The sequence below is a fragment of the Sabethes cyaneus genome, chromosome 3, assembly GCF_943734655.1.
Source record: "Sabethes cyaneus chromosome 3, idSabCyanKW18_F2, whole genome shotgun sequence".
Taxonomy (NCBI): domain Eukaryota; kingdom Metazoa; phylum Arthropoda; class Insecta; order Diptera; family Culicidae; genus Sabethes; species Sabethes cyaneus.
This window is the reverse complement of record NC_071355.1, coordinates 201,105,697-201,133,369: the sequence shown is the minus strand read 5'-3', so window position 1 is coordinate 201,133,369 and position 27,673 is coordinate 201,105,697. Positions and strand designations below refer to the sequence as shown.

At 39.9% G+C, this 27,673-nt stretch overlaps 2 protein-coding genes across 4 annotated transcripts in view; one reads left to right on the top strand and one right to left on the bottom strand.

Annotated features, from left to right (window-relative positions):
• Positions 1 to 27,673, top strand: part of LOC128744196 (leucine-rich repeat and calponin homology domain-containing protein) — a 167,053-nt gene that overhangs the window by 103,305 nt on the left and 36,075 nt on the right. The gene's annotated exons all lie outside the window — the stretch shown is intronic.
• LOC128744197 (uncharacterized) lies at positions 10,797 to 12,337 on the bottom strand. The gene is made up of 2 exons (XM_053841026.1): positions 11,963 to 12,337; positions 10,797 to 11,652 (listed from the first exon to the last, which is right to left on the bottom strand). Exons 1-2 carry the CDS (start codon positions 12,006 to 12,008, stop codon positions 11,174 to 11,176), a joined length of 525 nt encoding a protein of 174 aa, XP_053697001.1. The 5' UTR covers positions 12,009 to 12,337; the 3' UTR covers positions 10,797 to 11,173.

Here is a 27,673-nt window from a genome sequence, read left to right as displayed (position 1 = left end):
CTCACATGCCAAATTTGCTTCCATTTGCTTGATTAGTTCTCGAATTATGGGGAAATTTGGATTTCATTTGTATAGGAGCCTCCCTCTTATAGGGAGGAGAGGGGTCATAATTCACCATGGATAAAATTCCTATCTCCTGAAACCCTCAAATGCCAAATTTGGTTCCATTTGCTTGATTAGTTCGCAAGTTATGAGGAAATTTGGATATCATTTGTACAGGAGGGGGGGGCTCCTTATAGGGAGGAGAGTGGTCATAATTCACCATAGAAAAAAATTCTTGCCTCCTAAAACCCTCATATGCCAAATTTGGTTCCATTCGCTGAATTAGTTCTCGAGTTATAAGGAAATTTGTATTTCATTTGTACAGCAGCCCTCCCTCATAAATAGGATAGGGGTCCTAATTCACAATAGAAAAAATTGCTGCATCCTAAAATCCCCACATGCTAAATTTGATTCCATTTGCTTGATTAATTCTTGAGTTATGAAGAAATTTGTATTTAATTTACATGGGAGCCCCCCGTCTTAAAGGGGGCGGGGTCATAATTCGCCATAGAAAAAATTCCTACCTCCTGAAACCCTCAAATGCCAAATTTGGTTCCATTTGCTTGATTAGTTCTCGAGTTATAAGGAAATTTGTATTTCATTTGTATGGGAGCCCCCCTCCCTCCTAAATAGGAGAGGGGTCCTAATTCAGCATAGAAAAAAATCGTGCCTCCAAAAACATCCACATACCAAATTTGGTTTCATTTGCTTGATTCGTTCTTGAGTTATGAGGAAATTTGTATTTGATTTATAAGGGAGCCTCCACCCTCTTAAAGGCGGGAGGGGTCATAATTCGCCATGGTAAAAATTACTGCCTCCAACTTTCAGGACATCAAATTGGATTAGGTTTATTGCGATCCTAAGAAATTTTGTTAGAACGAGAGGACTTTTTTATTTTTATTGGCGTACTTCCCAAGCACAGATATCAAATTAGTATAAGTCTAAACGTCGTAAAGAATCCTCGACCTGTTGGGACGAGGAAGCTTTGACTATTTTTTTTCTAAAAATAAAGTAATAGAAATCACAGTAAACAGATGGTGTGTTTAACTATCATCCCGGCCTGTAAAGCAAAGCAATCACGAAGAAAATGTATGAGGATGTTTGACCTTGAAATTTTTTAGTTAATTTTCATTCGGTGATTGAAAACAAATTATAATAGAAACCACAGAATTGCTACATCTGTTATGATTCGATTGGCATCTTTACCATTGGCAGAGCTATTAGCGTCCAAAATATTTCATATTTTTGTGACGGTAACTAGAATCTAAATTATGGTTTGACATCTTAAAGTAAGAAGTAGTCCTACGTCAAAAAGGCGAAATAATGCAAAACCTGTATCAAGTGACCGCACCCGCTCGCGGGCAATTGGCTGCTCACGAGTTGTTAGCCTCGTGAGCGGGCTGTGCAGAAATAGATGCTAGGAGGCTGTGCGTTCACGAGTGTGTAGGTAGCAGAATGTCTGCACACAGCAACGGCGGCTGTTTGTTCTACACTTGCGGGAGTGGCTTCTTGTACTCGCTTGCGTTCTCGCTCGATTTGCAACATTGCTAAGCCTCCGATATTTTGTAAACTAACATCAAAGTTTTGTTGCGTTCATGTAACTTCGTCATTCCCCACACATTTAAAAGGGTTGCATTTCTCTTGAACTTATACTGAACACAGTTGCGCATGTGGCTGGGAGAAGGCGGAGCAGGGGTCCACTTTGAGGCAGGGGCAGGGGGCAGGGGTTATATGAAAAAAGGCGTTGTTTCTCTTTCGTTATAGTGATTTTCAGAGAGCAAATAGATGCATAATTTTCTACATGACAGAAGGGGGAGCTGATCGGATAGAAGCCAGCAGGGAGGACGAGCAGCGTGAGTATAAATGCATCCTGAAATTAAATAAAAGAAAACTATTCCAATTAAATTCCTCTAGGGTAAATTGCCAATTGTTGCACAGCTAAGCACTCGTCCACAGCAATTTTTGATGATTTTGTACAAATGAAAGCAAATTTTTATTTGGCAAAACCGCTTAGTATGCCGATAAACTAATATAAAATAGGTTCCCATGGCCATCTGTGTGGACTTTCTTACAAAAATCGTGTAAAACGCGTTTTTGTATAGCAACTCTGCACCTAATTATTGCACACCGAAATAACCTTCAAATTTTATTATTGCACACCTTACGCTCAATTGTTGCACAGCTTTTGTTCTGATTTTTCCTCATTATTACATTGGCATTATTGCCAAGTTGTGTTTGTAAACAAAGCCACTTACATATACATACTTTAGGATTACCTTAGCATCCATTAATACCTACACACCTCGCAATAAACGGTGAAAACGGGAAAAATTGCGATACGGAAAACTACGACTACCACCACTTGCGTTGATAAACAAAAAGCAACACCGCGGAAAGTGAACTGTCAAATCGGTGTTGCAGAAACACAGGGGTTAGGACGAGCAAAACAGGTGTGCAATAAAATTGGAAGGAGAGTCATATGTAGTTCCAATTATTGAACTTACGAATTTATCGTCAATTTGTGTTAGAAAGACCCAATTTTATTTATTTATTAAGTAAAGTAAGTTTCTATCAATGCTACGAAATCCATAGAACATGTTTATTTGCATCTAACATTCGATGAAAGCTTATTTTGTAAATTTTGTAAGCTTTCTTAATAATTTTGACAAGAAAATCGTTTTGTGAAAACGAAATTGGGACACATGTAAGAAAATTTGTTATTACGCTTAAAAACCACGTTGATTTATTAAGAAAATAGTAACATTCTGATAAATAATGAAATTATCTAGCCGATGTTGTTGTCAAATTACATTTAAGATAATAAACCGTCGTAAAAAGGTGCAAACACTACGCAGTGTGCAATTATTGGTTGGTGTGCAATAATTGGCAAATTACCCTATCTATATTTATTCGCGACAGATACGTATTTCGCCTACGACTTGCAGGCTTCATCAGTGTCTGTTTTCGATGAAAAAAATCTAGATTGTAGAGTTTAATTGGAATAGTTTTCTTTTATTTAATTTCGGGTTTCGTATTCTACTAAGACGCTCTACTTCAGTATAAATAAATATTTCGTCATAACTCCGGAACCTCCTGAATGGTTCTTCATCAAACTTCGCACACATGTGCTTTGACATAAAATAATCAGCCTAGAAGGAAAGGGTTGACAAAAAGTGGGGTGGTCTTTTACAAGAGGGGAGAAAGGTTCAAATGGGTAAAGGGGTGCGGTTCTCTTGCATGTGGTTCGAACGAAAAACGAAAAACTGGGAAACACGAAATTACGTACGGGAAGTTACGAGAATTAAAATGTCTGGAAAAAATCTGGCCTAATATGGTCTAATAGAAGACAATGTTTGCAAAACTTTTTTTTCCTGACGGCATCAAAAAGTCTGAAAAATCCAGACAAATCGGGAAGATTGGCAACACTGTGTCCGAAACCAGTTGTACAAGTGGCTGGAAGTCAAGAGAGGGTTTCAGAAAGAAGGAATAGGGTGACTATTGACAAGACGGAGGTTCAAAAACGCAACAGGCTTTGTCTCGCTTTATAGGGATTACCGAAAAGGAGACAGATTTACCAGTGGCTGTGGGACAACATGGGGGCTGACAATGAAAGTTTACATTCAAGTGAAGAAAATGGGTTCGAATTTTTTTTCGTTACAAGAACAGATGGACAAGTGACTGAGAGACAAAGGGCCCCGAATAATACCGAGCAATCTAGTATTAAATAAAACTGGAAAATTTATAGATAAATTTCAATAAAAATTGAGGTAAAATTTAATGTGTGAAGTAAAACTGATTAAAATAACATTTGCACGGAATTTAAGTAAAAAAGAGATAAGTCAAGACTAAAATAAATTTAACGAAAAAATACGGTATGATTCGGGCACATTAATTAGTTAATCGACAAATTTCAGTCAAAAATTAAGTATTAGTTTTAAATTAAAATTAAATTGAACCAACTTGAGTGGAAACATTAAACAATTTGTCATTATAATACATAGGAAACAGAATCGAGAAACACATAAAATTAAATAAAATAAGGTATCGAATGAGCACAAAAAGGGCTAAGACTGCGATGATTTCTAACCTAAGAACTAAATTAACAAAACATAATAAAAATGAGTCAAAAAGTTAAGCGTTAAAGTGTATTACAATTGATCAAAATTGTGTGCAACATTGACACCATGTAACGCAATATACTGAATTGGCTTAATGTAAATGTATTGTGTCCCACATTCTGCCGAGATCTAGATGCACCAGTGGTGGTTTAGAGATGGAAGAAGTTCTCTTCGATAAATTTGCTGAATTGTTGATTGTTAAAATGGTGTTTAGTTAAAAAAGAATTGAAACCATCTTACCAACATACAGCTTTTGGGTCTATAAATTATATTATGATCTAAAGCAGTAAAATTTCACGAGCGGTTGTTCGGCTTTTCAAGCCTTTCTTTTTCAATTCAAACGGAACCAATTTCCCAATTTCTTTCTTTCTGAATCTGTTCTAGTGCCTGCAGACAGTCGGAAGTGGTTTATAGGGCAACGTGCTTCAGTTAATTAGTTCAGCGTTTTAAGACGTATCTTCATCGGGCGATGCGGCTAGCTTCGGATAATGACGCTTAATCTGCATTGCATTTTTCAATTCTTTCCACTTTCCATTAAAATTACCAGCTTTAAACCGTTTAAATTGTCTTTCACGAGTTTACTTGGCTTAGCTGTGAAAACGGTGAATAATGGAGCGCTGAACCAGTACTTGATAAGTTTCCTATCATTTCGATTGTTTCAAACTAGGTTTTTAAATTCCCCGAAGGATTTTCCCTGGCACAAAAGTTATTTATTTATTTACTGTTTGATGGAGCTTTCAACCGTTGGTTGGTTCGCCCCAAAGCGGCACAAAAGTTAACATTTGCGACACTATAAAAACATTGGCATTTGCATGTTGTTTACGCGTTTACTATATATTCCTGACCTTGTCAAAAAATCAAGGGAGATTTTCGCATGTTATCCAGTGTGGGTGCTGCGAGGGTGCGGCATGAGTTGTTTTATCCACAACAAAAAACAGTTTTTTCAAACGTCGAGCTTGTTTGTAGCTCTAGAAATAAAAATTTAAATAAAAAGTGGACTTATTATTTTTTTTATCATTTATCGTTTTTATTCATTATGTTTCTAGGTATGTAAAATATCTATAGGCATTTGTATTGATTTATTTAGTTTTTATGAATAATAACCTTCAAGCTAGAAAATTAAATATCAATGCAAGTTGTGCGAACCTTATACTATTATATGCCTATTTTTCAGATGACCAAATTAGTTAAGCCGCTAATCGTAGCTATCCAAGGATTTTGCAATAGAATTTCGCAAATAAAATCTTACTTCCTTGTCTAGTATTCGTCTTGAACTAACCAGTTTCGCAACCGACGAATCAGAAGTTGAGCTCATTGGCGTTAATTAGCATCAAATTGGTACTCGGTTTCGCAGCTGTGTCAAAATTGTCACATCTGTTTCACGCTGTCGCGGGGGTCTTTTATGGATATGCTTTTATTACCTACCCAACCCACCTCTACCGATGCGATGCGATGGAGTAAATCGGCAAGGAACATGTGCGCCTTTTTACTGTGCCCACTGTGTGTCGTTCGCCGTGCCAGATTCTTGATGGGTTCACCATCATCCTTGGGAGTTGGTGTGTATTCGTTCGTTCGCTGTTGTTGTTCGTTGAACGTGAACCTGATGACATCATACACATTGCAGACAGACCGTGAGGATGCATGCATGTTGTTTGTTTTTTGCAAGCATTGTGTGTTAGTTCTGCTACGATTACTTGCTAAGGTAGGAGTACCTATTGGAGGCCCGTTTGTGGAATTCTTCTGGGGGCACGGTGGACTGGGTAAGGAATACAGTAAGGATGTGAGCCACCGTCAGCATAAAACCTGTCCAAGTAAGGAAATTCATTGACGGGCCAACGACGATGGCGACGACAGTGAAGGGAAGTGATGTGTGCAGGCCTTCCTTAGTTACTTCCTTTGCTGTCGTCGTCGTCGTTTGTTCCTTTAGCTGATTCCTCGCGCTTTTCAACGTGACTTGTGCGAATTCGACCGCGTGTGCTGTCGCGGCACATGAGGAAGTCGTGTTGTGGAGCACTTGGCCTGGTGCACGCTTGCAATAAAGTAATTATGACTGGCGGTAGGGGTTCAAAATCATGGATGGAACGTGCCTTCTCTGTGTATTAGCATCGCTAGACGGTGCTCGAAGTGTAAGTGAAAGATTTTACTGCTTTTTGCGAATACAGGGCGTTTTTGATTTTGACAAAAAGGAGCAAATTTAATCTAGCTAAAATGGCGTGTTGAAAAAATTGAAAATTTTTACAGTATTTTTGATATTTTAGTTGCTTCAGAAGAATTGACGCCTCAAAATTTTGATTTTGTTCGTAAAATACTTGTCAAAGCAGAAAGTGACAGGCAAGGAGGACACTGTGAGTCTTTATTTTTGCGAAATTTTAAACCTCGAATCGCTTCCGAGGTTTCTAAGGTACCTTAATTGAGTCATTCAAAGAAAAAACCAGTTTCGGAGTTCGCAGGAAATTTGGTTGCGTTTGGTTTCATTCCGCTTACGATAGCCGTTTCAGATGGCAGACTCATTTCAGCTTATTATGTAGATCGTAAAACTTAACAGGGCAGTAACTAGGAAATGACAGGCGTGCGTTAGGTGCTTAGTTCATCGCTTAAATTAATCTCTCTACTGGGAGAATGAGCGGAACGTGCTGCGAATGGACGTCTTCCGTGGTGGTTACACGCGCTTTAAAATAAGCCCGATTAGACCTTAGTGCTTTGTTTGTAGCTTTGCTACAAGTTCATAAAGAGTTTGTGTGAAACGTTGACTCATGAGCCCCAAATTTGTTTGTAAATGTAAATTCCTTTCACTATCACTAATGTTGAAATGATGCATGCTTGTTCCAAATCAATTAAGGGAGACTCATTTCGAAACTGTGGTTTAGTTACAAGTATTATAAGTATTATATTTTATATTCAGTATTCTGAAATCAATGTTATAAATAAAAAAATGTCTATCGACTTGCCAAGCAACGAACTCATATGCATTACAATGAAACAATCTTTGACATCTAAGTGTTTTTGTTATCAGTAAAGTTTGCCATTTTCTCAATAGTAGTTTTTTCGTGGCATAACGTTTGAATTGTTCAAACATCCCATCAAAATGTAAGTAGTTTTGTCCCTACTAAAAGAGAGTTTGTCGTGCATGATACGGTCATCATAGGACCACGTAATATGTCGAATAATTGATAAGTTGGATAGTCATGGTTGTTTACACGAAATAAGACCACTCACAGAATTGGGAACAGATAAGCACAGTTTTGCACACAATATTGTTGCGTTGGTTCGGCCAGTTTCGAAGCAAACGATAATGTTTCCATACTACGACGTTTTCATAATCTTTGTCTACATCCATACAAATCGATTTTAGCACAAGCTCTAAAGCCTGATGAGCATCATTTGCGTATTGCACATTACAATCAATGGAAACCGACCCCGATTATCATTACATTCAAAAAAAAAAAAAAAAAACTGGCGGTTTAGTGTGATTTGGAGAAGGTTGTACAAATACGGTCAATTGTGAACGAACTTAAAAGTTGGTGAAATTTATGATGATGACCTTTTTACCATCAAGACAACATGCAACATGCCACATTGCGGTCGTTTCAGTGGACCTGTTGCATGAAGATATTTTTTTTAAATGAACATTTCAGTTGGCCTTCAAGATCTTAAAGTCTTAGAACACCGTTAAAATACTTCTTGTGAATGTATGTTAAATTTAAAGAGTGCGCCAGTAAAACAGTTTTAATTCAAGACGTCGACCACAACATGCGAAATCATTAAACATTGAGCTGTTAAAATGCATCGAAAACCGTTGTGGTAATCATTTGAGCAATAACTTATTTAAATCTCAAATTACCTAAATTTTCCAACCCAATGAACACGCGAATGAATTACATCCATTTTTCGAATACTTTTCGGATATATTGTGTAGTGAATGGTTATTCAGTATTTTTAAAGCTCGAAATGGCGGGCGGTTTCGGAATTTTTGCATGAAAAATACTGCAAATTTGTTTTAGAATGTAGATCGCTGAAAAACTATTCGCCATTTTGGATTTCAAAATTGTAACAATCATTGTTTTTTGTTTATAATAGCCTTCCATGCTAAAGCTGTCTACATTGCATCGGTTTTTACGAAAAATATTGGCTAGCCACCCACCATCTTGTATTTCAAAATGGAGTCAAACACCCAAGCAACAATGTGAGTTTTATTATACTCTTATGGCGGTTTTAATGATTAATTTTGGTCTTAAATGCCATCATAAGATTATAATAAAACCCAATATGTTACTTGGGCATTGACTGTAAACTAACAATTTTTTTAGAAAATATCACTGCCAAAATTTGTTTATAGGGTTTATTTCTAATTCCCGTCGTAGTAAGTAAAGCCATTTTAATTTTCATCATTTGTTGGATGGATGTAATGAATACTCCAAAAGTTCTTGTGCTGATTTGACTAAAACACACTTACCTTCCGATCCGTGAACTTTGAAATCACTGAAAAGCGATTATTAAAGCATATAATTGAAATTACGCAACTGATATTATTTCTTAAATTCGTCGTACCGTTTTAAAATCCGTCCATCAAAATTTTTCATCGTCCGAACTAAAAATCACAACAATGTTTACGATGCTAACACGCATCTATGGGTGTAGGACGGCATAACAAATATTATTCTGCAAAATTTCTGCAGGTCAGGCAAGTTTTCCTGACTGTAGAATAACGACATTGCCTTGCGTGAGTTATTTTCATTTATGAATGACGGAAATTAAAACGATTAGTCGACATTTTCTCCTTCGTCGCACGCGAAAACGTAGGAAATTTGGCTGGTAGGACTTCTTTAATGATAAAAAGCATTTAAATAGATCTCAGCTCACTTTGATTGATCGCGTATGACAGACAACAAACTGAAATATTAGGGAATAACTAGTTTTGCATTGTGTGTCATAAAAATGCTGATATTTTTAATAATTTGTGTTGGATAGGACGTGAATAGGTGATTACGACGAAGCAGCAACCCTACTGTGATATCGTCAACATTGCTATATTCCGCACCTAGTTTTTTACGCAGTATCGCCATTCAGTGTGCGAATTGCTTATTTCCCGTGCTTAAATGCCGGTGTTTTCATTTTCTTCCTTTAAATTTGTACTGCTTTTCAACCAGTCGTGAGCCTCTTTAGAGGCAGAAAGAACGGAGACTATTTGTAATTTACCCAAGGACAAGCGGTTTAATTACGCACCTCGAGTCAGTACCATTGATGCGGAAGGCCTGAGAATAAACCCATGCCTAGTTCTACTAAGACTAAGAGCCGCATCGCCGTACCTCTCAGAAACCACCTCCAGAAACCATTCCTTTGAGCCTCCTCTTTTCAAGTATTTGGTCCTCGCCGCATTTATTTTTAGCACAATCTTCGTAGACTAGACTCCGCTTTCAGTTCTGCGTAGATTGCCTCCGCCTTCGCGCAAAGTTTCTCGCTATGATATATAAGTCATCTGCAAAGTCTAGGAGTTGGAAACCCTTGATAAAAATCGTGTCTCTCGTTTCGATGTTGAAAAACATGCAAGATAAGCCGTCATCTTGTCTCAACCACAGGCTTCTGTCGTGCATTGTCTTGGATTTCATCAGACTCAATTCTCGGCGTTTTACTCGCAAAGCACAGAAGACGAATCGATTTGCTCTCTCTCAGTTGGACGTTACCTTCTCCGACCCTACGAGTTTTGTTATTCTTTTGCAGTGCTTTGATCTGCCGGCGAGTGAGTCTCAAGGTCTCAAGGTCTCAAGGTCACGGAGCAAATCGTTCCAGTCCATATAATTGCCTATCGCATATTCTCTTTGAGACACGGAGCGAATTGTCTCGTGTCTCCAGTGTGCGAAGAAAATATTAGCTCTACTTGTCGTTGTGCTCCTTCTGCGCAAGATGAGTGGTCGTAAGAGGAAACAGTATTCAGGCATCGTTCGGGGGAAGAGGAAACTGTTGAACAGAGCACGAAAGCAATTTGATCGTTGTGAGCAACAGATTGCTCTTCTTCTGTATGCATGAGATGAGTAAAATGAAGCCTGCTCAACCCTCGCCGCATCACGAAGGGGTTCGAGAGTATCCCCGAGATGCGCACGAAACGCATCACTAGATCCAATGTAGCTCTGATCAGTCGCGTCAGTTTATGCGGAAAACCGTGTTCTTGCATTATCTGTCGTAGCTGGTTTCGATCGACTGTGTCGTATGCTGCTTTGAAATCAATACAGATGTGATGCGTGGGCACGTTGCACTCCCGACATTTCTGCAAGATCTGTTGTTTACCATCCGACAGTTGCGCGAGCCCCATGAATACCGCCTGATAATTCCCCACATTAAGAACTAGTAAGTTATACAAACTATTTCATTTCGTCATATACGCTTTCACACAGGGTTTCAAATTTCAATAAATTCGATGTCTTACCTTCAGGACATCAATTTCGTCTAGGTTCGATTAAAACAAACAAACCTCGCCTTGTTGAAACATCACCGAAGTAAACAGATTGTGTAACTTCGTTTGTATCACACTGCATAACTGCTATTTGCAGCCATTAATCTAATCGGATCCCTTTCTCTTTGCTGGGAATGCGTTTAAGATCAAACAAGAGTCGTCGATAAACTGGGTATATTTATTGGGTTCATTTAGAATATTCGTCTACTACATTCGTAATACTATCTCGTTTGTTTTGTTCTATCAGTTAGATCATCAGTCTCCTAGCAAATGAGCTTATTCGAGCATCCTTAAAACTAAGTTTTCACATCGGTCTCACTTGAGTTGTTTCGAGTTTTTTTTCGTTTTGTTTCACTAAATTGTAAAAAATATTTTGTAATTGTTATGGCAAGCCAAAGAGTTCGCGTTTCGTATTTAGGTGTAGAGCGTAAATTCTTGCTTTGATTGAGAGTAGTAGCTAAGGTCAGAGCTTATCAGTTAACTATCGCTGTAGTAATAGTTCGCAAGAGTCAGAGTTGTTTCGTAAGTGATCTGACTATTTATATAATAGGAATTCATTTCGCTTCTAAATATTACTGATACCGGTGTCGTTGCTTCGGCTGGACGTCGTCGATTTGGAGCAATAGTTTTCGAGCTTCTCGAACTCGGTCGATCGGGTCGGGGTGGCAGTGGTGGCAGTTGACATGTTCATCATCATGTTGTAGTTTCGCTCCTTTTTACAGAACAAAGGAAAACAGATAAAGCCCCAGTAGGCTCCGGCTCCGATCATGATCACAAACATCACGATCGAGATTATTCCCCATGCAGAGATGCGGTTAGTCTTCGGGGCTGATGTCGACTGCTGACTGGGAGTCGTCGAGAGGTATCGATGGGGGTCATCGGGGTTACCGAGTCCTGCTGGCATGTAGAATCGATGCGGAGGGACCCCTCGACCGTATGAGCCGGCAGCGCCAGCGTTCGCCGCTGCCAGATCGCCATATTTGTATGAACCAGCAGATCGACCTCCCGAGCCACCGAATGCTGCTGTGGAACGCACGAGCGAAGCTGTTGGATAAAGAAGACAATAAGAAATTTTGTTGTGCAGAAACTAAAATGCACAGTCATCAAATATGCTTCACATTGAGTGTGCTTTTCAAAATTTATCAAAAATTTCAATAATTTAAGCCTGGTAAGTCCATAAACTTTCAAATCATCATGCAAAGCTGTTCTTTTCATTCAAGATTCCAACATAGTTCGTATAATATACAAACACAAACGCACAGGTGCTCGAAGAACTACCTGTTTCTATGTTTTCACGTTTTGAAACACCTTTAAATTCGTGGTATAAAGTAAAATAACCTTCAAATCTACTCACCTCCGGCGAGGAGCAGCCAGAAAAGGAGTTGTTTGCTGGTGAACATGTTGTGTAGCGCTCCGTGAGGTTCTTTATTATTTATCCTCAGTCCACTTCAAAACGGATCACACTCGCATGCATACACACACTTGCACCGCCAGCCAGCCAGTATCACCCCTAGAGCTCGAGTGTCTCAAGCAGCAAAGTAAAGCGGTCCGATGGCAGCAGCAGCAACATGGGGCATAAACCAAGCTTTTATGTATTGCCTTTTGTGTGCGTTGTACAAGATCGTCTTGATTGCGAACTAACAGAAAAAGATCACTATCTTGAGTGGTAAAAATTACACGGAAACGGAACTGTTCGAACTTCAAATCACTTTCATTAACTGATAATGAACACCGGCCGCATTATTACACAAGTATAAAACTGGCAATAAACAGTTTTGCAAGACAAATTCCCCGAAATGCAATGCAGTTCGCGATTAGACGCTGTTTTCCGTGTGTCAGCTCTGACGCATACTCGCTCACTCACTCACTGCTGTGCTCTGCTGAACTTTGGCACTGACGAGACGACGACGACGACGGCAGCGACACCGACACCGACATCGACAACAAGCAACAACACAACAGCATCAGCATCGGGACGGGAGTCCAGCTTCACTATCTATGTATGTATACCATACCATAGCAGCAGCATACGAATTCATGCACACACACCCCACCCGGGTCAGCAGCGGCCAAGACCACGACATTCGCATGAATGACGACACAAACAACACGACGACTCCGACGGACGACCGTGCTGTGCTGAAGCTTTTATGCTGTCAGTTTTTACGCTCCGACGGCAACCACTTGCCAGCACCTATACATAAATTGCACAGTACAACGTAGGTACGTTCGTACAAACGGGATCTGATGAACGACGCACCACTACCACACGCGGAATCACCAGGCGGCAGTGAGACTTACTGGCAATTGCACCTCAGGCGAGGTTGTTTTATGCTATGTTCGTTCATGTTGATCTGGAATGCGTTCGTTCTACTCGCCGACCGGGTTCAATGCAATAGCAGGGGCTACACGGGGCGTTCTACCGGCTGGACGTTCAGTGCAGTGTTGCCTGTGTTACTGACGCAGTGATGAGATAATGATTTCCATGTGTTTAATCTATCGACGATATTTCTATTTTTTTATGCAATGGAAATATTCTAACTGTAACTATATTTTTCTCAAAACAAATAGTATATATGTATGTATGTATTTGCAAAGTTTTTATTTCTATTTTTTTTTAACAAGTTGCATTGCGTATGTTCTAGCGAAAATCGTTTAAAATTTAAATTTTTTTAATGGCCTTTACGGAAATTTTTAATTTTCGTAAATAATCTGAAAATTAATTGCAACGTCCGCAATAGCGCACATCAATCGGGTGCGGGGTCTGCTCCAAAGTCTACGGCCTCTTTCTGGTTCTCCGTTGAAAATAGTGTTGGCTATTTTTCGTTAGGCATTCTGGTCACGTCTCCAGCACACCGCAGGCTGACATTTGTATTACCTTCACTATATCAACATATTTGAATACTTGAGCTGTATCATGGTTCATGCGCCATACTCTATTTTCTATTTTGCAACCAAGTATTGATCGCAGAATTTTACGCTCAAATACCCCAAGTGCTCATCGATCAACTTCCGTTAGCGTTTATGATTTATGTCCGTAAAGGGCCACCGTGAGGATTAGTACTCTGTAGAGCGCCAGGCTTGTGCGAATTTGCAAACAACGGAATGTCAGCTGGCTGCGTGATTCGTGGAAGCCTGATTCGTGGCTGCAATTTGTCCTTTTACTTCGCGGCTTACATCGTTGTCACATGTCACGAGTGTGCAAAGGTATATGAATTCTTCCATTATTTCATATCGTTCCCATTCCGCTCCTCCCCGGCACCATAACCATTTGGATTATCACGTTCCCTGTCAGCAAACATGCACATATTTTTGGCGGTGTTAATTGTAAGTCCTAATTTCGCTGATTCCCATTTAAAAGGCCTTCCAGTGCTCTACGATTGATTTCAGTGATATCGACATCATCCGCAAAACCAAGAAGCATGTGAGATATCGTGATGGTAGTCCCGTTCCTTTCCACGTTTGCTCTTCCAAAAAAAAGTAAAGCTTTGGGCTTAAACGTCTTTTCTAAGACTTGATCCTTCTTTATCGACATACTTCATAGCCGGTTATTAGAGTACAGGACAGTTACGGAGCTAGTGAAACAATCCTACTGACTCTATCAAGCAGCGCCGCCTAGTTGAGATTCGAACATACGACGACTGGCTCGTTAGACCAGCATCGTACCTCGAAACCAACTAACCGATTGCTCTTCCAAGCCAATGTTGAATAGCAGGTCTGCGAGTACATCCCCTTGCTTCAGTCCATCCAACTTAACGAAAGCGGCTGATGCCTTACTCACCTTAATATGAAGCATGATTTTGACCCATTCAGTGTCGCTCGGATGAACGTAACTAGTTTCGTCAAAAAACCATGTTCTAGAATAATCTCCTACAGCTAATTTCTTTGTGACTGAATCGTACGCTGCCTTAAAGTCCACAAACTGATGATGCAAGTTGTACTCCCGGAATTTGTCTAGTAACTGACGCACTCCGTTTCTCCGTTACCTGTCTCTTTATTGGCAGGATTGAGCAATGTAGTACCACGATGGTTTTCACAGTCGAGTCGATGTCCTTTATAAAAATAGGGCAAATGAGGTCATCCAACCACTTGTCATTTGTTCTTCTGCCCAGATCCTGACAATGATCTGGTGGATTGGTTCGTACAATTGCTCGCTTCCTGCTTTTAGAAGTTCAGCGCCGGGATACTGTCTTCCTCTGCGGCCTTACCGTTTTTCAGCTCACAAATCGTGTTCGTGCTATGTTGGTGGCTCCATAGGTTTTGAAAAGCTACGCGCGATTTTAATGTAGGACTACGATCTACGATGTTTGTAGTTCCACTAAGAGCTAAACCATCAGGCCACAATTTCACATCTACATCTACATCTACACATCAGACTGGTATGCAATTGACGAAGTTAACTTGTTTAAGGAGCTTGCTTGTAACTACGGTTAAACCGAAACAAATAAATAACTACCCGAATAAAAATTCACATTACATTTTGCAGTAGAAACAATGCGTCTACAACAGTTTTTATTGTGAACATTGAAACTTATGGCAAATTTATTGTAAAAGTGTCTCAAAATTAAATTTTATTAGTACTTTGGTTTTTTTTATCTTGTGGAATTGAATTGGCCATATTTCATCACAAATTTACTGCGTTTTCGCGTTTTGTTTATACCTATTTTGTTTTCTTCTCGCTTAACTCTAGATTGAGTAATAAAATTTATTATATGAGTAATTCTCGCTGAAATGGGGCCACTACTGACACGAGGTGTTCAAATATTGGAACTTTTGCGCCTAATTGATTGAAAATGGTTAAAAAAAAGAATTACATTTTTAATACCTCGAAACAGTGGACCTCTCGATCGCCAAGGGGCATAACAGTTTCAAAAAAAGTTGAATTTTGAGCAAACCTTGAGATCTATTTATAGATATTTCCTAAATTTGCCATGAAACAACTAACAAATGGCCCGGTTCTGTAAAGTAGAAGAACAAGGCTTTCAAATGGAGTAAACATTTTTTTGGCGGTCATCTTGGATTTGGTCACCATGTTACTTACTTACTTACTTAATTGGCCTAACGTCTTATGACAAGGCCTGCGCAGTATAATTTCTCCATCTGTTTCGGTCCATGGCAACTGATCTCCAGTTCCGCGGGCACCCAGTGCTCGCCAGATCTCGCTCCACCTGGTCTTGCCACCTCGCTCGCTGTGCCCCTCTTCGTCTTGTTCCTACCGGATTTGATGCGAAAACCATTTTTGCAGGACAGTTGTCCGGCATTCTAGCAACATGTCCTGCCCAACGTATCCGTCCAGCTTTAACCACTTTCTGAATACTTGGTTCGCCGTAGAGACGCGCGAGCTCGTGGTTCATTCTTCGCCTCCATACACCGTTCTCTTGCACTCCGCCAAAGATGGTTCTTAGCACCCGCCGTTCGAAAACTCCGAGTGCTCGTAGGTCCTCTTCTAGCAATGTCCACGTTTCGTGCCCGTAGAGGACAACCGGTCTAATTAGCGTTTTGTACAGTGTGCACTTTGTACGGGGGCTCAGATTGTTCGACCGCAAGTGTTTGTGGAGTCCGTAGTAGGCCCGACTTCCGCTGATAATACGTCTTTTAATCTCACGGCTGGTATTGTTGTCCTCTGTTGCCAGCGAGCCAAGGTATACGAACTCGTCGACTACCTCGAACTCATCCCCGTCGATTACCACGGTGCTGCCCAAGCGAGCCCTGTCGCGCTCGGTCCCGCCCGCCAGCATATACTTCGTTTTAGACGTATTTATCTGCAATCCAATCTTCTCTGCTTCGCGTTTCAGTCTGGTGTACTGATCTTCTACCGCCTCAAATGTTCTGCCGACAGCATCCACGTCGTCAGCAAAGCAGATAAATTGACTGGATTTATTGAAAATCGTGCCCCGCATTTCGATCGCCGCTCGCCTTATAACACCTTCAAGCGCAATGTTGAATAGCAGGCAGGAAAGACCATCTCCTTGTCGAAGTCCCCTGCGAGATTCGAATGGGTCCGACAATCCACCCGAGATTCTCACACAGCACTGGATCCCATCCATCGTAGCCATGATAAGTCTAGTAAGCTTACCCGGAAAGCCGTTTTCGTCCAAAATTTTCCATAGCTCTTGTCGGTTTACGCTATCATATGCGGCTTTGAAATCGATGAACAGGTGGTGCGTGGGGACTCGGAATTCGCGGCACTTCTGGAGGATCTGCCGCAGGGTGAAGATTTGGTCTGTTGTAGACCGACCCTCCATGAAGCCGGCCTGGTAACTTCCCACAAATCTATTGGCTATTGGCGATTGTCGATGAAAGAGGACTTGGGACAGCACTTTGTAGGCGGCATTCAGGATAGTGATGGCTCGGTAGTTCTCACAATCCAGCTTATCACCTTTCTTGTAGATAGGGCAGATAACCCCGTCTTTCCACTCCTCCGGTAGTCGTTCCGTATCCCAAATCTTGACAATCAATTGATGCAGACAGCCGGCCAACTTGTCCGGGCCCATTTTAATAAGTTCCGCTCCAATGCCATCCTTTCCCGCTGCTTTGTTGTTCTTCAGCCGCTGGATGGCTTCTTTAACTTCCCTTATCGATGGGGGTGGCACATCTTCGTCGCTTGCTGCACCAATGTGGTCACTTCCTTCGCTATCATGGTCTTCCGCCTGCACGCCATTCAGGTGTTCATCGTAGTGCTGCTTCCACCTTTCGATCACCGCACGGTCATCAGTCAAGATACCTCCATCTTTATCTCTGCACATTTCGGCCCGCGGCACGAAGCCTTTGCGAGATCCGTTGAGTTTCTGATAGAACTTCCGTGTGTCGTGAAAGCGGTACAGCTGTTCGAGTTCTTCGCACTCCTTCTCCTCTTGGTGGCGCTTCTTTTCCTTGAAGAGTCGGGTTTGCTGCCTCCGCTTCTGTTTGTATCGCTCCACATTCTGACGGGTGGCTCTACGCAGCATTTGTACCCGCGCTGCGTTCTTCTCATCCAATATCTGCTGGCATTCCTCGTCAAACCATTCGTTACGTCGATTCGGTGCCACACTGCCTAGGACGTTCTCCGCTACGCTGTTAATGGCTGTTTTCACGGCATTCCAACAGTCTTCAAGAGGGGCTTCATCCAGCTCTCCCTCTTCCGGCAGCGCGGTTTCGAGAGATAACGCGTAGTTTTCGGCGACCTCTGGTTGCTTCAGTCGCGCTAGATTATACCGTGGCGGGCGGCGGTATCGTATGTTGTTCACAACAGATAGTTTTTGACGTATCCTTACCATCACTAGGTAGTGATCCGAATCAATGTTAGCGCCCGGATAGGTTCTGACGTCGATAATGTCTGAAAAGTGCCGACCATCTATCAGAACGTGGTCGATTTGTGATTCTGTCTGGTTGGGTGATCTCCAGGTGTACCGATGGTAGAGGTTATGCTGGAAGAAGGTACTACGTATGGCCATGTTCTTGGAGGCGGCGAAGTCGACAAGTCTTAGGCCGTTTTCGTTCGTTTGCGGGTGGGCGCTGAACCGTCCAATCACCGGTTTGAATTCCTCCTCCTGACCAACCTGAGCATTACAGTCCCCGATGATAATTTTGACATCATGTCTTGGGCAGCGGTCGTATTCACGCTCCAACTGCGCGTAGAATTCGTCTTTGTCATCATCGGTACTTCCGAGGTGAGGGCTGTGCACGTTAATTATGCTTATATTGAAGAATCGGCCCTTGATTCTTAATCTGCACATTCGGGGGTTGATCGGCCACCACCCGATCACCCGCTTCTGCATCTCGCCCATCACTATAAAAGCTGTGCCCAGCTCGTGTGTATTGCCGCAGCTCTGGTAGATGGTATGACCATCTCTATACGTACGTACCATCGTTCCTTTCCAGCATACCTCCTGCAGCGCTACGATGTCGAACTTGCGGCTCTTCACTTCTTTAGAAAGCACGTGGGTACTTCCGAGGAAATTTAGAGACCGACAGTTCCATGTTCCTAATTTCCAATCGTTAGTCCGTTTTCGTCGCCTGGGTCTTTGCCGATTGTTCCGATTAGAGTTATTATTATTTCTTACGGAGTCCATTGCTTTGGTTGTTTTAGTGGTTCAGGCTTGCAAAGCCCGCAACCAACCCCACAGTATCGCCGGAGGGCCAACGTAGCTCGAAGGAGCCCTCCCCCCCTGTCAGCATACGACCTTGGTTTCCACCGGGGTTGGTTACCCGATCTCCACCCGAGGTTGCTCGTATCCCGGCTGGTACCACGAGGAGGTTGAGGTAGGAGTTGCTAGGTAAGAGGCTGTGAACCACTGTGGGGTCTATTTTATGCCCAGTGCACAAGGCACCGATGGTACGCATTACCTAGCCATTTACCAGCCATTGGTCACCATGTTGGATTTTATCAAAAAATCGCCATTTTCACCATGAGCCCCCCAGCCGATTTTCATTTTAAGACCTCCATTGGAAAGCTGAGAAAAAATGCTATAAGAAACATTCATCAAGTTAGGTGTGCAATGGCATTAACTAAATAAAACAATCACTTTTCTGTAGCAAGATATTCCATTATATGAGAGTTGTAAACCTTGATACACATAATTAATTGTTTCATTTATTGAATGCCACTACACTGTACTGTAGCGCACATGTAAATTGATGAATGTTCCTTATAGCATTTTTTCTCAGCTTAAAATGGAAATTTATTGGGGGCTCATGGTGGAAACGGCGATTTTTTGATAAAATCCAATACGGCGACTGAATCCAAGATGGTCGCCAAATTTTTTTTACTCCATTTGAAAGCCCTGTTCTTCACAGAACCGGGCCATTTGTTAGTTGTTTCATGGCAAATTTATGAAATATTACATGATTTAGATCTCAAGGTTTGCTCAAAATTCAACTAAACTGTTATGCCCCCTGACGATCGAGGGGGCCACTATTTCGAGGTATTAAAATGTAATTCTTATTTTTTAACCACTTTCAACCAATTAAGCGCCAATTAAGTTCCAATATTTGAACACCTCTTGTCAGTAGTGGCCCCATTTCAGCGAGAATTACTCATATAAACGTCACAATTTACGTAAAATTATGTAAATAAGACAATATGGCAAAAAGAACAGTCCGAAACTGGAACTCGAAAATCTCGACATGGGTACAGGTGATACCCGGTTGATTAATTGAGGGTTAAAAAATTACTATAACAGGACGACAATTTTTACCGTAAATAAAAATGTTTGTTCACGAAAAAATAATTTTTTTAATTGTTAAGATACTTAACGACTCGGCATTTGTATGGTAGAGTCTCTCAAAACTATGAAACGTAATGGGGACTATCAATAGGTTTGGTGATCTTTTCTGACGTTAAATTTTAATGTTTTTACTGTATTTTGAATCCTACTCGTATAATAATTTTATCCGTGTTACGGCTATTTTTTCCGGGTATTCTGGATTATCATTTACAACATTGATTTGTCAATTTCCACGAAATTGTTGATTGATTTAAAGTATAATTATCTTACAACTAACATGTGGACAGCCAGTTAAGATATCAATTAGCTAACGTCCTCTGCATCTTACTAGTTCCTTTCGACACTTTACAGCTATTTGCATGCTTGACAGAAATACGATTGAAAGTATGTAAAAAATTGCAAGCGAATGAAACGCTCAAAAACTATTCTCGGATAAGGCTGTCGTTGATTTTTCTCGCTTTGAGAATTGCTGCGTCACTTCACATGCATAAATATCCCTTCAGCGCTGTTTTCGGGCAAGACAACAGTTCCGAACAAATTCTTGCATGGATATGGATGCAATCTGGCTAAAGGAAAGCATGACCTGATCGCTCACTTTTCTATGACGTTTCACTTCTGAGACATCAAATTCGACTAGATCTAATGTTTAAAGATAAAATTGGTTGAAGTAAAAGGGTGGTTTTACACTTGAACAAAGTTATTTACTTTTAGGACATCAGATTGGACTAGGTTTATTGTTTAAACGATAAAATCGATTGAAGCAAAGGGGTGGTTTTGCACTCTGGCGTGTAGTACCCAAGCACAGATTTCAAACTGGTATAGGTTTAAACGTCGTAAAGAATCTTTGACCTGTTGGGACGGGGGAGTTTTGTTATTTTTTTGTAAAAGGAAACCACACTAAACAGATGTGTTTAGCTATGTTTTTAGCCAGTTTGCTTCGTAGGCTTTTCTTTGCTATGCCAGTGCACTGTGGTGTACCACAAGGCAGCAATATGAGTCTTAGTAATTTACAGTTGCTATACAATACAGTTACGTTGCCTAGTGTTTAGTTCTTTTCACTGTTGTTGCTTGGTTGATCTAGAAGTGTCATTGATTGGCAAAACTAAGTGTCTCTTGCATTACTTGTGTGAATTTATGTTCAAGATGTAAATTCTATAAATCAGCTGCAGCTGTAATCCACACAATTAGGTCACATTTTGAACTTAAATTCAACTAACGAATTCATTGTGCCTGCGCTCTAAATCTGTCTTTACCTCATTAGGTAATCAAATGACTTCCCGCATCCAGACCAGACGGAATAATTCAAAGGCAACAGTTTCGCCTAAAAGCAGTCATCACCGGAGTAACTTTGACTTGTCCTTTTGACAGGTTTTCTGATGGCGAGGTGCTGCATCGCCACCTGCTAAACTATTTATCAAATGTCATGCCTGAGCTAACCCGGACAGCGAACAGTGTGCATCGACCCGCACCGTATATGCAATATTTATAACAAGATTTCCCAGAACAGAGTTCTGGCTCAGAATAAGGTCGAGCGCCTGCAAAAAACAAACACCTCATGCTACTAGGGGTCGACGATCTAGAAAACTAGCTTGTCACTGCCATCAATTATTCCTTCTGAGTGAATTTAACGTTGAACGTTGATTTACTTCGTATAGCAAATATGACGTAGCAAAATTCTTCTTTCACTATTTTTTTGTAATCAACACGTTTTAAACAAAAGTCCACCGTAGTTCGAAATATTGAAGTAGGTAATTGAAATAACTTTTAATTTTCTAATAACTAAGAACCTCTGATATATTTTCGTAGAAGATTTTAGAAACCTGTTAAATTTAGAATCAAACAGTTTTTGATAGTTTTAATGGAGCAAAACAGTTTCCGAGTACATCTAACGGTGACTCAGATCTAGAACGGAAGCACAAACACACCAGGGTGATGAGCAGACGGACTGACTGTCCTGTAGCAAATTGATTCCCAAATGAGCGAAACGAAGAAAATATTTATTTATATCGGAAACAACCATTTTCGAGAGGAAATTAAATAACTAAGTAAGCTAGTAAGCGTACGGTCGCTCTCTTGGACTCCCTTCGTCTTGGTTGGCAAAGTGCATCAGGCAGTAACCGAGCGCGAAAGGTGGAAAAGGGCAGATGAATTTATGTGCAAACATATAGGCAAAGGAAAACTGTTTGCGCTATGCTTATAGTAAAACTGCCGCTTCTTAGCTACAGTCTGTTTGTGTTTCCAGAACCTCATCAGAGCACCGTTGAGACGAAATAACCGATCTAGAACGAACAGGGCTGAACTGATTGGTTCAAATCGAAATATTTATTGTAAATTCCTGATTTCAACCCTAGCAGGCGTGATACGGAAGGGAGGATTTCGTTTCCAATTGATATATTCCCAAATTTGATTCAAATCCCCAGTCAAAGCACACGCAGTGCAGCAGCATAAAGCGCACACGTGTCAAAACTGTAAACAGAATGACAGATAGCAGATTAACAAGTAAACGCCAACGTTCAGTAAGCCCACCTCGGAACATATTGAAACTGTTGCCAGAGAAAATCGATAGGAATCAATTTGCTTCGTTATATACCACAAATCGGCTTAACCGATAGCCCTTTGTAAACAAACTGCATATGTTTTGGATGGAGTATGGAGCAGCTACTGACTGCAACAGGCGCGGTTTAAATTTCATCATTCAATGCACTTTCGACCGGTCAGAGTTAGTTTCCACATCGGTTAGCGGTTTACTTTCGCCTTTAATGGCTTCCCATAAATTTTCGACACATTGGAATGTTGATAACGTTTAGTTAAAAACGAATAGAATCGATGTCCGCACTCGACATGATGGTTTTTCCTACAGTTACAGTGCAGTGTGCCAAAGTTTTCTTTTGTAAGAACAACATATCTACTGTGCTATGCTGCTCTAGACCCATTAACATTTAAGCACTTCGCTCTGTCTTCAGGGGGAGCAAAGTGGGTTAAAGGAGGGATTTGGAAACACCAACAAGGGCGGCAGAACCGCGTGCAAACGTACATGACCGGCGCTGAACCCTCGAAGAAACACCGAGCAACATTTTTATATGTATATGCAGAAATGGTTTTCGTTCAACAGACCGAGCATCCCACAACACCGTCGTCATTCGATATCGATTTTCCAACCTAGTGTTCCATTACAATCGACCAGTGGCTACGGGAATAAATCGCAAAAAAAATTACGTCTGGATAACTAGCATGAGAAAAGGCCGGTAAAGCAAGATGCTTGTGCTTCGCAAGGGGAACAATTTTATTTCGGATCTTTTGGGTAGTTCACAATGAAGGGAATAACGTGCATAAAAAAAATCTCAGAGAAGGAGACGATTTGTAATATAAATTGGTAGCTTTAGGTAACTGAATGTATTCAAAAAACGATTTAGCTGTGATTAAATGAAGGATTTGAGCTTTTTTTGAAGAGAAAATATTAAATAGTTAATATATGAATTCGGTTATGCTTTTTCTTTTAGAAATTTTTGTTTACAATCCCATAACAAATAAGTGGGTAAATACACTTATTAAGTATTTATTTTCATGTGTTTCATGCCACACATTTTGTGTGAGGCGTTTCTAATACTGTAATTTTCTATTCTTTGAGTTTTGAGGGTTTAAATGCGGTTCGTCAGTGTTCAGTATTCCTTAGCGATGGACATTGCGAGCTAAATCAGGTTTATTTGGTTACTGCTGCATTATATATTATAATGTACCACAGGGTAGCACTATAGGTCCTTTTCTATTCATAATTTAGTTTTAAAAATAGTGAAACATTTGTGGTATGTTCTTCTTAATTGATGTGCAATATTAATGTGATTTTAGTGTAGCATGGCTTAGCAATTTAGCATAGTTAGAAAACCCTCGCTAAACCATGGTATTCGGGGACCATGAAAATGATGCCAAAAAGTAACAAATTATTTTCAGTGTACTTTTTCTGTTATCTGTTCTTCTTATAATGAGATAACAATGGTTAATGCAGATCAATTGAGGAAATAAACGAATTTTTTTCATGCAGTATGCTGCGACTGCGACTCGTCCCCGTGGAATCCATGGCATTATGTCACCAAAAAGTGCTTAAATTAGAGCTCGCGTACAACACAAGGTTTTTTTTTCGAAAAGCGTTGTCGTAAAGTCCAAAGAGTAAAGATAGGCTCTTCCGTGAAACTCATTTCTTGTAATACTCAGTCGTAACCCGTAATGCCCAGCGCTCGTTAGAGCAAAGAATTGAATTTCCCCGTGATAAAAGAAGCCTTTGGTGATGGTTGTTTGTCAAAACGTCAAGTCCAATGTGGCCTTCCTAGAAGGCTGTGTAGAGTTCAGCGAAGATGGTCACAATAAAAACATAACGCGTGTGAACTCAGACCGTTTTCTAAATGTTCGTTTAGCATGACAGACTCTAAAACTATAAAAAGTACCGTTCACGATGGTTCAATGGAATCCAAAAATCGTTAGATGAAATCTCGGTTGCAGTTGGCCGGTACAGCGAAGGGAGCATTACAACGTACGAAAGTTAAAAAAAGACAAGATCGCTAAACGCAAGCTTCGCAAAAAGCTTTTACACCTATTTGATACACAAGTTGCATAGCAACTAATGAGGGCATCAAGTCAAACAAGCAATCGGTGACCGTAACAACAACAAATACTGTGTCGTCCTCGTCAGCGAATGAGAATCGTTGAAATCACTTGCAATTTTAATAATGAAACCAAACTGTCGAGAAACTTTCGATATTTTACCGGTATGATATACGTTGGAAGTCAGTTTGACATCAAGCAATATCCTAAGGTCATTGAAAACAATCGACCCTTTTGAGTACATGTTCATTTACTATTGGAGTGGCGATTAGGTGGAAAATTATTACTTTGGGCATATCGAGATACTAATGACGCACTAGTTTTCCTCCAATAAAAAAAACATTCAAGAGTGGTTGAATCTGTAGACTGAAAATAATTCCTCAAATGTATAATATTAATTTAATAATTCAATAAATCATCAGCATACAACGGCTTGCATCCAACATACAGCCTATGAATTTCGCAGTGTGCTTGTTTTATCGGCTCATTCGAAAAATCCGGAGCTATTCCATCGTGCTTTGCGCAAAAAACTGAAGATCTGTTATTCAACAATCTTGAGCATGTTGAAAAAATTTAAGGATCGATTGGCACTTGGATGACAAACCAGTAGTTAGTGGAAAACCTGAAACAGTTTGCAGGAAAGCGGAGGAAAAGGTTTAGGCTAAATGCACACGAAAATGGTCCCAATATTTCAACACTTGACATTGCTAAGAAGGTCGGCGTTTCACTAAGCTACGTCCAAACAGTCAATGCCAACACTAGATTACATGTATATAAGGTTCTAAACTTCTCAAACCGCGACGAACGTCTGCAAACTGTTGCCAAAACCCGCGCTAGAAAGCAGGCTTGCTGATAATCGCATCATAACGCCTATTTTTAGTCTTCAAGCAGGAACGCATTCGAAGATTCAATAACGCCTCACTGCTCCAGAATGAAGATAATAATAACACTACAAAGCTTGCAGCGATGTGACTTGCGAGAGAATAATACATAGGCCGAACATTTGTGTTTTATCTTTGCGCTTTCTATTCTTCGCCTTCGGTCCGTTTGCGGTGCGAAGCGTACATGATATTCTTCACTCTTCTTCGAATGCTTCGATCTTCATGAAGAAGCGAACAAAAATTTATCACCGAGGCGATGATTAATAGCTTAGTTTAGTTGGATGCAGATAACGGATAAAATGTAAAAGCAAACTGTTTCCGTATTTTATTTTTGGAAACCTTAGAAAATAGTGTGTATGTATGTATGTGTGAGTGTACGTATGCGCGAGTGTACGTATGTGTGTACTTAAGAACGTTTTGCACTCACTTTTCTCAGAGTCGATAGACAGATTTGGATGATCTTGGTGACAAATGAAAGATCACTATTGAATTTTATATAAGTATATAAGCAAACGTTATTTGAAAACTGTTCTGTTTAAACCTATCAAACGAAAATAAACTATATTTAAACTTGAATACTTAGGAACGTATATAAAACCGTCAAAACGAGGATAACCAAAACATCTATCAAGTGTCGATTTTATGTATTGATGTATGTATGTGTGCTTGCATGTATGTATATGAGTATGTGTGTATTTGTGGTGTATGTACGTGTGCTTGTAACTTCGCGCAGAATTCGCCAAACCGAACCGGGAATTGTCCGCTAAGCCTTCAGAATTGCCTCGAAGAAATATTCTGAGATGTCAGTTTTGTTTTTAAAAAAGAATAAAACTGATTTTCGAATACGGTCGTGTCAAAAATAATCCGTGAAACGTGCCAAAATCGGTTTGATCTGTAGCTGGTTTATAGAAATAGTTACTCGTAGAATTAAAATAGCAAGAACTAGTTTTCCTATACAAATTTCAAACAAATTTTGCGTTCTTGCAATCAACAAAGACTTGCACTGGACAAACAATTATTTATCTCATTCAATTTCATATTGTTTCCGTAGTTACTGATATTTTACATATATTCATAGAGGACTGAAAAAATGATCATCTATGTGATATATTTTCCTAACCATACGAATATATTTAAAATTAATAAAGGTGTTGATAAAATAAATTAACTGGGTGACGCTAAGAAATGTTTACGCACCCCAGGAAGAGAAATATCACTATTGCACCTAGCACATTCTTGAATTAGGCCATTACAAATACATATTTTATAAAGTTTTTGTCCTTCCGGTGTTCGGCCACTGAAGGGGGGGGGGGCGAAAAAAAACAAAGTGAATTTTTTAATCGAGCAAAAAAAACATGGATTTTAAGAATTTTTATTTAAGGTTTAAACATGAAAACCGAATCTATTCTTGCTTATAATATGTACGTTATTATTTTCTATGCAAAAATATACGAAAAAAGACAAAACCGAGGGAAATTTTTTTTGAATGGTTTTCGGAAATTCCATTGTTCGAATTCGTGCTAGAAGCTCAGAATTTTCTCATCCGTCGGCTCTAGCGTATATTCGTATACTTTATATATCATGGTAAAATATTACTTTCTTCGGGAAAATAGTTTGAGTAATTGCAGCCTGGCCGATAGTATGTAAAATTGTTTTACTTGATTAAAAAAATCACATTTCCCCCCCTCCCCCTTCAGTTGCCTCACGTCGGAAGGACAAAAACTTCATAAAATATAAACAGTGGCATAACTTGAGAACGGCTGGGCCTAAAAAAAGTTAAAATGACATAACATGATAATGCGTAGCATTCGATTTTGTTCTGGTTTTACAAAAAAAGGAAAATTTGGATATTTTTGAAAAATTTATCAGATTTAAAAAAAATCGAAAGACATTTTAGAACATGTTTTAAGCTATCTTTAATAAAAATGAGATAAATCTGAGGGGACAAGTTTTGATAATTCAAGTTTAATGATTTTTGTCTTGATTTTGAAAGGTTTTTTCTTTCAGTGTGTTTTTTCCGAAAATATACTTAATTTCCTATAACTTTTCCGTTGACGTCATTTTTAACAAAGAAGTGGTTTCCGAGATACGATATTCAAAAAAATCCCATTTATAAATACGCCCTTTGAAAAGTTACTCTTGACGAAAATAATTAAGTTTCGTAGAAAATGAATCCTTGTGTGGCATCTAACATATCAGCAAACTTTCATTTCATTAAAAAATATTCGAGACAAACCGTTTTGTTAGTTGAGTTAGAATTGCTCAGATAGTGCACTTACACCTCTTTCCTTCCAAACGAAAACCAACTTTTATTTTGCTCGTTTTTTTCATGTTTTTAAAAAAGTCATTAAACGGTAAAATTGTGACGTGAATTTTCTGGCA